Here is a 12,125-nt window from a genome sequence, read left to right on the forward strand (position 1 = left end):
TCACTGTTTCTAAAAGGAGACTAGGGTGGCCCCCCTTTAAAGCTGGCAGGTCTCTCAGTTCAGGAGCTCTGGAGCATGGCCTGTCATTGATCAAGGGGGCTGGGAGTCCTTCTCTGCACTCGAGGGTTGGGGGAGGTGGAACATGGTGAAGAGTGCATAGGATCATGGGGGACATAACCAAGTTTTGGTTTAGTAGGGATCTTGGTGAGATGGGGTTACAGAGTGTGTGTGTGAGTGTGGGATGCAGTTACTGTGTGTGTGTGAGATGGGGTTACTGTGTGTGTGTTTGTGTGTGTGTGAGAGAGAGAGAGAGAGGGTTAGTGTATGTATGTGTGCACGCTGATCAACTCTCCTCCTTAGATGTTCCACATGATGACGTCCCCTGCAGACAATGTTTTAGCCTGATCCTTTTCTTTTCCAGCACAGGCTTGAGTTCACTACTCTTCGTCCCTAACACAAGCCCCGCCGATGTCTCTCCTAGCTTACCTTTCTACTCTGTAACACTTCTTCAGTTTCCTTGGCCAGCGACGTTGCCTCTGGAGAAAACATGATGATCATCTTGTGCCCGGGGGGGTTCTGTGGAATGTCTCCCAAGGCTGGGGCCACTGTAGCTGCTGTTTACATGATCCTAGTGACCAACATGTACCTGATCTTCGAGGTTGGCCACTTGGAACGAGCAATGATGGACATGGCACAAATCAAGCCCTTCAACTTGACCAATGTGGGGAAGATGCTACCGTATTGCTACTATACAACCATCACGCTGGCCGTCATGACCTACCCGGTGTGTGTCTTCCTCATCTACTCAGTCCACAAGCGGCTCTACATGGGCATGTTCGCCTATGTCACATGGATCATCTTCTATGATCTGGCTAACTGTCTCGTCGTGGCCCTGGCTTACCAGGTCTCCAAAGAAGCCTGGTTTTCCCTCAGCCCCCTAGAGTGGTTTGGGCTGGCCACCAGGATCCCCATGGATTGCTTCTGGCTCACCTTCGTTGTCACGTATGCCCTGATGACTATTGAAAGCAAAAGGCAAGGAAGGATGTCGCTCGGGGCAAGGCGGATCGTGTCAGAACCGCCCAGGTTTAGGTTGGGCTCCACTGCTAGGAAAAGCGTGTGAGGGGAGGTATTGGAGCAATATATTGGGCCCCATTTTCGTAAATTTCCTACTGATGGAGATGGAAGACCATTACCTGTGTAATCTCATTCCTCTGTTGTGTAATTCAGTGTTTCTCTTGCTGTTGCTGCATTTTCCAGGCTGTGAGTTCAAGTCCTGAATAAATACCCCAAAAGCCCATGATTTATATTTGTGTTTAAGGTTTTCCCCCTGGGTTTTATTTTGCATCAGGAAGCCACAGGGCATGGGAGTCAGCAGAATTGGGTCTATCCACAGCTCTGCTACTGAGTGACCAAATGACCTTGAGCAAGTCATGTCATCTCCCTCTTCCTCAGTTTTCTCATCTGTAAAATGGAGAGAAAGATATTGCTGTATAGTATATATGTAAGGCCCTTGAAGCTTGAAGGATGAAAAGCCTGACATAAGGCCAGATTCTGAAAGACACTTAGGCATTGTGGGGCTCAGCGTTGCAACACCTAACTGATTTAGGAGCCTAGCTCTCATTTTCAAAATGGATTTAGGTGCTTGGGACAGCTGTAATTTATGATCAGGGTATCATAAGAGCCCTGTAGCAGATGCTAGTGAGAGGATGCATTCATGTAGACCATGGCGCAGATCTTTGGCATCCAGCCTAACTAAATCGTTGCATGGTTGTCTTGTAAGAGTAAACAAATACAGCACCACCCTACTGACGTAATTACAGCAACTCCTCTACATAGGACGTAGGCTGCCACAAAGCTATTTACTTCACTTCCCAGGAAGCCCTTGCTTTTGAGCAGCACCTCCTGTAGGATAGTATAGGAACTGGAGCTTTGCCCACAATGTGCAATTGCACTGCTATAGCCAGGCAGAGTGAGGTTAGCGAACACAGGTGCAAGGCCAGACTGCGGGTGCACCTTGCTTTGCAGAATAGCCTCTCTAAAAAGCACAAGAACCTCTGGGGCTGCCAAAGTGGAGAATAGTGCCAACAGGTTGTGTTGCATCTCTGTTGCCCATCAGAGCTCTTGACACTGTGTTGGGAACATTCCCCACCTAGCTGCCAAGATTTTGGAACAACTGAAGAAGAGACTGGCTTCCAGAAAATGCAGGCCAGAGCATGCTGGGGCAGGACTTGGCAATTATTACCTAGTGCTGGCAGAAGCTCCAGCTACCCACCTAAGCTCAAGCTCATTCTACCCCCGGGGCCTAAGCTCGTGTGGCTAACACTAGCCTCCACCAGTACCAAGACGTCCACACTGCTATTTTCTAGGGTGCTCCCAGCTGCAGCGTAAACATACCCATTTAGGTGCCATTGACTTCCCAGGGCTTCAGCACGTTTAAATGTTTTTCTGAACCAGGCTCTTAGATGGATTTAACTCTCAACCTCAGTGAGAGTTATGCCTACCTGACAAAGGGCCGAATTAGGCTCTGTTCTCTCCTTGGTACTTTGTGCCATTTGGATGTCATATCTCCCTGACAGCATTTCCCTCCTACTGAGCTGGCCTGGCTGGGAAATAGACATAAGCTGCAGCAGGAAGCACAGTGACTATCAAGGCATCGGTCCCTGTGGGGCTTGACACTCTGATCTTACTTGGCCTTTCTGTGGTGAGGTTTCTAAGAAGTGGAGTAGCAGTTGAGCAGTGTTTACGGGAAGGAGGGAGAGCCTGCACTCACTGGAGAGCACTTTGCTTTGATACTGTAACTGCGCCCGGCGAAATTTCACTCACTGCGAGACTCATTTGCTGCTATAAACGTGCGAGATGGACTTTCTCGAAATAAGGAGCTATAAAGTTTGTTTTGGTCTAGCACAAGAGCCTGCGGTTGAACGAAAACCACAGAGCTAAGTAGTCCCCAGCCTTTGAAGACGTGGAGCTGAGCTTTCTCGTTCAGCCCACCTACAAAGAGAAATTAACTCACTAACACCTTTCCTCAAAGGGACCTGCAAGGGCTGTACAGAGGGGCTCTTTACGGATGGGGAAACTGAGTTATAGAGCAGCAAATGACTTGGCACAGGGTACACAGCAAGGAAGTTGCAGTGCAGGAATAGAACTCCTATATCCTGCTGCTCATGCTAGTACTCCAGATCCATACCTAGAAATCTCTAGGCAACTCCAGCGCTTCCTTAGTGGCAGGCACCTTGCTGGAGATTAGCAGCAGCAAATGGGTAGTGCACCGAGAGGGTAAAATATTTCCCCGGGAGGCTACAACCAACAGGGTTTTAAAAAGAAATGCACTGTGTAAACAATGCTTGCAGTCATTGCTCTATCTTTTAACATTACACAGCCCCACACTTGAACCAACAGCCTAGGTTTTAGACGCCATGAATATTACAGCTAGATGGAGCACGCTGTTCCATCCAACCCGCAGGCAGACACCCTGAAACGTAAGTTAAAGAATAGATCCTAGCTCCACCAGCGGAGTTTTAAAGTTTGCCTCTTGGTATGAACAGTAACTTGTGCAGTACTGAATCGAACAGCAGTTGCATGCAACATGTGGGAGCTTTAGTTTAACGAGAGGAAGCCCAGCACGTTTGTGCTGAAGAGTGTGAAAAACGACCGAGTTCTCCTAACCTGGACGCCAACAGCCCCCCTGGCTCTGGGCCAATCACAGCCTGGCTGCTGATGGTAATAGTATTTAACAAATCAGACATCCGTAATAGGCAATTTTTAACAATCCCTTCACAGATGTGAAGCATTACTGCCTCCAGAGCCTGCCACACAGGATTGATGTTACTGAAACACACTGTGCCCTGACATTGATGGTCAGCATCCAATGTACCATGTGCATGGGTAACGTACTGCATCATCAATATAGCGCTGATGTTTACCACTTTATTCACACATCACTAGGCATGAATGGAAACAGTATGTAGATATTTTGTGCCTCGGCCATACACCTTTGATCTCACAATTCAGTGAAGAGGGCTGCCAGAGATGGCCAGAACCAGGACACTGGACATGGACAGTGCACAAGTTCAGATTCAACACTAACAGCTGACGCCTTTAACGGGTTGAACCAAAACGCTGTGAGTGACACAGCTTTGAGGACATGTGAATGCAAGCTTTGTGGTTTGGGCTGCTATCTCTAGCTGTAGTGCAGGCTGTAGCTTACTCATCTCCTGCTCTGAGAATCGCATGCGTTAGTGGTGCTCTGGGCGTTCGGATCACGTTATGAAGGGTCCTGAGTTTCGACAGCACCGCTTCTCTGCCCTGTGAAACTGGCAGTTTTACTCCACCCGAAAGAGAAGAGGTCTCAGGTTAAGTCAAGTGATTCATTTTTATTTAAAACTGCATGTATAAAAAAAATAGGATTTCTGAATTCCCCTGTACAATATTAACTATTAACAAAAGCAGCAGACTACACACTGATTACATATACAGGCTTGACAGTGTTGAAGTCCAGGGTACCTTCCCCGACAGCTCGGCAAAACCAGTGCTATATACACATGCGCACGTGACGTCCCCCTCCAGCCCAGACAAATACCCGTGGAAATGCCTTTAAAACAACTGAACACACGCGTGCAAGAGGAACACTGGCAGCCAGAACTATTTACAGACAGCTGGGAGGCGGTCGGCCACTCCACACAGTGGTGAGACATTAACAGAGCATTCTAAGAAGGGAGTGCAATCGGGGGAGGGGGGGGAACCCGAATTGGAAACCAGCTCAGCAGCTATGGAAGCCAGGCATGGGCTCTGAACCCACGATTCATAAATAAATAAATAAGTTATCCTACAGGTTAGGACATTTTCCTTAAAAAACAAACAAACAAAAACAAACAAACAAACAATAACCCAACCCCCTGAAAATAAGTTAAAACAAGAGAGTAAAAATGTTACCATTATAAACTACAATCCTCTGTACACCAAGCTTCGCTCCTGAATAATTCTGTACACATTTACAGCTCTATTGGGTTGCATTGTTTGTGCATCTGTGAGGACGCCTTGGCTTCTGAGGCTCAAAGCAAAGAGCTGAGGAAGGAAAGGTCCCGCTAACAGCATACCTTGGAAACAACTAGCCAGGGTGCATTGGTTTCACCCGCGGCTGCTTCTGACCTGTTCCTTAAGAAGGGGAATATAAAATAAACCCAAGTGAATCTTGGAGAAGCAGAGGTGTAGGAAGATTCAAGTATTTCCCCCAGCACAGCCCAGATCACAACTGAAGGCACTCAGAACACGGTGACACAGTGAATAAGACAGCTATTCAAATCTGTACCTTCCCTCCCCCTCCACAGCCAGTTTTCCCCCAAGAAAAATGTTCTTGCTAATTCTCTGGTCCTCACTCAGTTCATATTCCAGGACTCAGCAGGTCAGGGACACTCATAGATGTGCCCATAAGACATCAAAAAAGTCTACTGGCAAGACATCAAGTAAGGCAGGACCTAACGAGTTCAAGACCAGTCCACCTGAGATGGATGGTAACCTCCAGCCTCTCAGAAGATTCTCCAGTTAGCTGAGCTCTGGAATGAGATATGAATGTTCCCATGTAACAGGCAGAGAGTCACTGGTGAGAGTTTTCTTTTTACACCCAATGGATGAGAGGAGCTGCTATTTGCCAGACTCCTGAATTAGACTGTGCAGGTGGATCTCTGCTGTTTTCTGTGGCAAGAGGACATCTTGCATCCAAGAATGATTTAGAAGATCTTCAAAGGATGGCCTGTCGGAGGGCCTCAAGGCCAGACACCATTTAATGAGGTGCTGGCACTCTGGGGAGAGAAAACAAGCAGTTAGTGAGAATGCGCTGCCGAGTAATGTCTGTGAAGCCTACAAGCCTCCCTATTTTAACATCTGCAAGTTTGCTTTGGGATCTGCCTTTCTTGCTTCACAGGACAGATTACCATGGCTGTGGCTAGGTGTGGTTTCTGAGTTACCCTAGTACGTGGGTGAACCAGCTCCCATCTTTGGAAGGAGACTCCGAAAATACACAAGGGACTAAATTTGCAATGCAAGCCCATGAGCAGCCCATCCTCCCCTGCCACTCATACCCAGGTTAAGAGCAAAAAAAATCAACTGTCTCTTCCCCAGTGAAATGATTAAACCTGAGAGCTACTTGGTTGGTTCGATATATTTTGTCCTTTCCACTTTCTGTAAGACTGCTTCAGCAGCCAGCTGCAGTAGCCACATTAAAGACCCCAGCAAGTGGCAGGAGAGTGAAGTGCTGAAGTGAACTGCCAGTGAGCTCTGAAGCAGCTGTCTAAGGCAGAGAAGACAGCGGGGTCCCCAGCACTTTGCTAGGATTCAATAGCATTAAACATCTCATTGAGTTTACGACAAGAAGGGACCATTGGATCACAGAATCATGCCTTGCACATCTCACTGGTTGCATGAAATGATGGTAATGCACTTCTATGGCATCATAATATCGCTTTGTCAGTGTGGCATTCAGGCTAAGCAGCTGTTTGCCCAACTCTAACACAACAAAGTAGAGTACTCACCTGGAGAGACCCTCTGTCGGAAGTAGACCTGGCCCCTAATAATCTCCTCATCGTGTTCAAAGGGGATATCCCCACAGACCATGTCATACAGCAGGACCCCCAGAGACCAGACTGCTGCCGACCTGCCGTGATACCGGTGATAGCGGATCCACTCTGGGGGGCTGTACACTCTGGTCCCTGTAGAGAAGATTAGAGGATCATTGGTTAGGAGAAATATTTCATCTTTTACTCTAAGTAGAGGAAATCAGAGCAACCAGTTATTAATTATTTTTTTCAGGTGTTATCAGGATGGTTTTTAAGAGACCAAGTTAGGAACTTCAGCCTAAAATTTAGGTTACAATATCCTAATATTGTTTAACTTTCAGCCCAGTTTGATTGGGATTTAAACCCCCAGTAGTTTTAGCAATTGCAGTGTTGCGCTAGGGCACAGACTACAAGTGACGCAGAACGAAATGGAGTGCAAATAAACATGTCTTCCAGCTGCAATACAAGCCACAATAAGGAACAGGTTTCTTAAGGCCACTGTTATCCTGACTTTATCTGTCAATGTAACCATTTCTCACTGAGGTGAAGAGAGAGGCAGCTTGCAGATGCTTCAGCCCATGATGCCCCAGTGCAGATGGAGCATTTGGGGAGGGGCTGAGGCCTTGTCTACTGCACTACAAGGAGCCCTGACAACCTTATAATTCTTTCTACATAAAAGGGTTTCCTTGCTTAACCCAAAGAAGGGCAGATACCTTGACGAGTTTATTCCTTTTTTTGGCACTAACTACTGTTGAGTCAGCCAGGTATAAAGCCAGCCTACTCCAAAGCTGTGGACAAAGGTTTGTTGTACAACATCAAGGGAGTTAGTACAATTGTGCGTGTGATAATTGTGCTTGGAACTCGGATTCCACCCTGCTTCTGGCCTCTGCAGATGCTTACGCCCTTTGCCTTTGTTGTATTTGATCTCTTCCCTTCTGGCAGGAAGAGGAGACTGAGGTCAGAGCTCAGGCTGGTTCCTGGCCACGTGACTGTTGTTTACAAACTTTGAGTTGTAAAAAATAACTTGATGTCCACCAGGGGGCACCACTAGCTTGATGAATTGTGCAGAAGAGAAGGTGGCTGGGAGGGGCAAATCCGTCATCAGCCGTTAAATTAAAAACAAAAAATGCAGCCTGGCAGAAGCAAAACAAACCCCAAACAACAAACAGTGATTTTTTTTTTTGAAAGTCAACGGCCTACCCTGAGTACGCCTTTCCCGGTCAGGAAGAATGCCTGCCGCCAGAAGCACAAGGCAGCTCTGGGCATTTGTCCCCCACGCAGATCCCTGCACCCCCGCTCCAAGGTCAAACCCTCCTCCCTGGGTCTGGAGCTCCCCCCTCCCCAAAGATTTGACTCAGGTGCCTTTGGACAGCAGAGAAAGGGAGCCAGCTGTAAGCAGATCTTCCGCAGATCCTATTTCACAACATTCATCTCGTGACAAAACGCAACTTTCCAATGAAATGAATAATTTAGCGAGATGGCGGAGACAGCAGCTTCTCTTCTTGATCCACTCCCCACACTGATGTCCATCCATCCTCACAGAAAGAAACTGTACAAGAGCCCTCTTCTTTATCCTTGGGGTGCGGGGGGAACATCCCCTCCCCCTGCATTCTAGCTGCTAGATTAGGTTAGGATCCAGCATCTAAGCAGCCATGGCTGCAGACAGGTTTAACTCAATCTTTCCCCATCTATGAGGTGAGGCAGATCCTGTTTGCACCACCCTGGGAGGGTGGAATAGCAGCCAGATCCCTGCTGAAATGCTACAAATATGATAGAGCTAGAGAAAACCAACCCATTGGAACCGGAGTCTAACTTTCTTCTCTCGTTGGTAACAGGGACTCCAAAGATTGATGCTTGTGAGTTCACACCCAATTTCTGCCAAGTGCCCCCCGCCGCTCCCTGTGTGACACGGGCAGCTACCACCAGTGCCTGCGGTTAACACCCAACAAAAGGGCAAACACATTTGTGAAAATGCTTTTTGGATACAAGGCAGGGAAGAAAACCCCAAAGGTATCAAAGCTGCAGATCACACAACAGTATATTTAGTAAATGACAATGGCAGGAGGAGGAAGGAACAAAACATTCCCTGGCTGGGAAGTTACTGATCGTTCACAGGCAGGGAACAACCCATTTCAGAGAGGAATTTCCCTGGCTTCCCTCCCTACGCAGATAAAATAGAAGGGGATGGAAATAGACACTCACCATCAAAATCAGTGTACACTGTGTCCTTGAGTAATGCCCCAGACCCAAAATCTATCAGTTTCAGTTCCCCGCTGTTCAGATCAATCAGGATGTTCTCGTCTTTGATATCCCGGTGCAATACCCCACAGCTATGACAGTGCCGAACCGCCTCCAGAACCTGGCGGAAAAAGCTGCGGGCCAGCTCCTCAGGGAGAGCACCCCGCTCTGTGATGAAGTCAAACAGGTCCTGCACAGGATCCGGTCGCTCCAAAACCAAGACGAAGCTGTCCGGTCTCTCAAACCAGTCCAAGAGCCGAATGACCCCCCGGAAGCCCGAGCCCACTTTCTTCAGGAGCAAGATCTCCATGGGCACTCTGCTCCCGCCAGGCTGCACAGAGACAGAACGGAGATCTCCATCAGAGGCAGGCACATCGACCCACAACGTCAAGAGCTACCTGCGACACCGGCTGCAACCTTAACTACAGAGCCATGACCATGCAATGCAGAGCCACAGCAGATATTCCTGTCCCAGACACTTACCAGCTCCCCCCAGTCAGAAATCCGGTCCCGGGCCACGTGCTTGATGGCTACCTAGAACACAAACAGAACCAGACAGGCAATCAGAATCAGGTCAGGGAACCCCGAAAGAGGGGAGGCAAGCAAGGGACCAAAGAAAGGGATGCAAGATGGTGGTTATGCCAGGGCAAAGCAAAGGAGATGTAACTGGGTAAGAGACGCAAAGGTGGAGATCTATAAAGCAGCGTGCATGGGGAGCGGGCTGCAGGGGTGGGGGGGTCACTGTCCAGGCTCTACTCACCGGGGCGCCGTCCGACAGGCGGGTGCCCGAGTAGACAGAACCAAATCCACCACTGCCCAGCAGTGGGCCCACCTGGTACAGCTTCTCCAGGGGCTCCTTGTCCTTCCCTGCAGACAGAGGCACAGACACCGGGATCAGACCAGCTGTGTCCTCAAAAGACCCGGCCAACCCTCCAAACCGGAGCAGCCCCACATCCCTCCTCAGAACGACCTCCCTCCCCGAACTGGGCCAGACTCGCATCCCTCCCCGGACCAAACTGGATCAGACCCCCATCCCTTCTCAGACCGAACCCCCTAAACCGGACCAGACCCATATTCCTCCCCGAACCGGATCAGACTCCGCTCTGAACCTACCCCTCTCGAACCGAACCTCCCCACTGCCCAGCAGCACAGGGCTCCTCCCGAACCGCATCCGGACCGCTCCGGGGCACCCCACTCCAGAGCCACCCCCTGCTATCGATCCGAACCGAACCGGGTCGCACCTGGCTGTAGCTTGGCCGGGTGCAGCTCCCCGCCGGACCCGGAGCACAGGTGGGCCAGCGAGTTGATCTTGGAGAGCAGCATCCCCGCCCCGTCCCCTTGCTCCAGGGCCGGGACCGGGACCGGGACCGGGACCGCCCGAACCGAACCGGGCGCCAGTGGCTCAGCTCGCAGCCCCGCCGGGTCGGAACCAAGGGGGTGGGGTCCGGGCTGGCGCGGGAGGGGCGGAGGCCGGGGGAAAGGGGGGGACGCCAATGGGAGCAGAGCCGACGAGGCTGCTCCGCTCGGTGCCGGGCTCCCGTGTGGCGCCGGCTCCCCCAGCTCCAGCCGCCAGTAGTAATGGGAGGGAGGGAGCCGGGGCAGGGGCGGGCCGGGGACAGCCGGGGGCGGAGCTAGGGCGCGGGGCCGTCCCGCCCCCAAACGCGGCCGCAGCCAATCATCCGCGGGGCCCGTCCTGCCCCTCCCGTCAGAAGAGAACAGGCAGACTAAAGACGTGGCGGGAAGGAAAAGGCGCCAAGAGGGGGGAGGGGTCGGAGGAAAGGGGAGAATAAAGGAGCGGGGCGGGGGGAGGGGGAGAGACTGAGGGGGATGGAGAGGGGGGAGGAGGGAGGAGTAGCCTGAGGAAAAGCGAGGGAAGACAGCAGGTGGAAGGGGCAGGGGCAGGTGGAAAGTTTGGGAGGGGTAAATACCCCCCCATCCAAAAAATAAAAAAATCCAGCAGAAAATAAAAGCTAAAATAAACTAACACCCCCACCCCTGGCTGGGCCCCCTGAGATCAGTGTGGTTACAAGCATCTTTCATCCTGGATGAACCCAGAGCACTTGGATCTTTGTTTCCTCTGCCTGTCTCTCTGTTCAGTTTGTAAACTCATCAGGGCAGGGACCTCCAGTAGGTTTCTGTACAGCTCCTAGCACAATAGCCCCGCCTAGACACTTCTATAATACACATCATAATCAACCACACTCATGCACTCAGCTCTGGAGCAGAGGGTGGTGCATTCTCAGGAAAGACAAAGGAGGGGATTTCTGGTAACGCCCCTTTTCCTATCACTTGGGCTTTGGGATCTTTAATGTCCACCCTGACCAGAAAACCGCTGGAATTTTCAGATCTCATCTGATGTAGGTATTGTAAACTAACTCAGTGGGGTCTGATTCTGCCCTCACACCAATTTGACATTGGCACGGTTCTAATTATTTCACTGGAGTTACTCTCTTGATTTACACTGACATAAATGAACTCAGACTCATACCCTTTATCTTGTGTGTGTGTATGTAAAAATAGGACCCTTGTATGGTAAATAACATGGCACTGAGTTCCTTTGACTGCTTTAAGGCAGTGTATAACACCTCACACTCGTGCAAGTAAAGATTTTTGCAGCATGTTCCAATAAACGTGCTTTTTTAAAAATGTCACTCCTTCACTTATATTGTCTGTCTCAGGCAGCTCTGAAGGAGAGTTGTGTTGTGTGCTGTTATGTGTATATTGACCTAGAGCAATACAAATACAACCTTTCAATACTGTCAATTCAAATTTGGCCGCAGCATTTTTATTTTGGATAAACAAGCTTTTATAAAACCTAAAACCAACAGAAATCTCTTCACAATATTTGTATTTTAAACAAATTCAGGTAGGAGTAGCTATATTTAAAACAAAAAAACCTTTCCCAGCAATGCTTGCAAGTCAAAGGCTGCAGCAACCTGAAAGTGAAACTGACTATAAACACAAGTGAAACTGACTAAATTCCATCATGTGAGATAAGTGCAAAAAGATGAACAAAGCACAAATGGTAAAAAATAAATACCACATTAAACATGTTTTCTTGCCTTACACTTTGTGTAGTTACTGACAACTGTGCAAAGTGGGTGTAAAAACATTATTAAACAAGAATTCTGTATTCACCTTCTGTATGCTCATTGCCTATAGGTTTAAATGATGGCATAAGCAAGGCAGTGGAGATGCAGGCTCCTTGTATTAAGTTATTGTCCAAACTTTCAGTTCTTCTATTCTTCTAAACTTATAAAGAGATAGGTAAGGGGAGATATGATTGAGGTCTATAAAATCATGACTGGTGTAGAGAAAGTAGATAAGGAAGTGTTG

The 12,125-nt window shown here is 49.1% G+C and overlaps 2 protein-coding genes across 2 annotated transcripts; one reads left to right on the plus strand and one right to left on the minus strand.

Annotated features, from left to right (window-relative positions):
* The first annotated feature begins 547 nt into the window (after nucleotides 1-547).
* TMEM217 (transmembrane protein 217) lies at nucleotides 548-1,120 on the plus strand. The gene has a single exon (XM_050956472.1). The coding sequence runs from the start codon at nucleotides 548-550 to the stop codon at nucleotides 1,118-1,120; it is 573 nt and encodes a 190-aa protein (XP_050812429.1).
* Nucleotides 1,121-4,358: 3,238 nt separating this feature from the next.
* On the minus strand, nucleotides 4,359-10,347 carry PIM1 (Pim-1 proto-oncogene, serine/threonine kinase). The gene is made up of 6 exons (XM_050956390.1): nucleotides 10,031-10,347; nucleotides 9,550-9,656; nucleotides 9,273-9,323; nucleotides 8,754-9,120; nucleotides 6,528-6,704; nucleotides 4,359-5,798 (listed from the first exon to the last, which is right to left on the minus strand). The coding sequence occupies exons 1-6, from the start codon at nucleotides 10,110-10,112 to the stop codon at nucleotides 5,641-5,643; spliced, it is 942 nt and encodes a 313-aa protein (XP_050812347.1). The 5' UTR covers nucleotides 10,113-10,347; the 3' UTR covers nucleotides 4,359-5,640.
* Nucleotides 10,348-12,125: the final 1,778 nt, after the last annotated feature.

This window comes from Gopherus flavomarginatus, chromosome 5 (genome assembly GCF_025201925.1).
Source record: "Gopherus flavomarginatus isolate rGopFla2 chromosome 5, rGopFla2.mat.asm, whole genome shotgun sequence".
In the NCBI taxonomy this organism is placed as follows: Eukaryota; Metazoa; Chordata; order Testudines; family Testudinidae; genus Gopherus; species Gopherus flavomarginatus.

Bases quoted from the DNA above. Each gene is read 5' to 3' on its own strand.
- TMEM217 (XM_050956472.1), top strand. From the start codon at position 548: ATGATGATCATCTTGTGCCCGGGGGGGTTCTGTGGAATGTCTCCCAAG.
- PIM1 (XM_050956390.1), bottom strand. From the start codon at position 10,112: ATGCTGCTCTCCAAGATCAACTCGCTGGCCCACCTGTGCTCCGGGTCC. The intron at 9,657-10,030 runs GTGCGACCCGGT...CTCTGTCTGCAG, and splicing joins CCCGGCCAAGCTACAGCCAG to GGAAGGACAAGGAGCCCCTG. The intron at 5,799-6,527 runs GTGAGTACTCTA...TTCTCTCCCCAG, and splicing joins CCGACAGAGGGTCTCTCCAG to AGTGCCAGCACCTCATTAAA.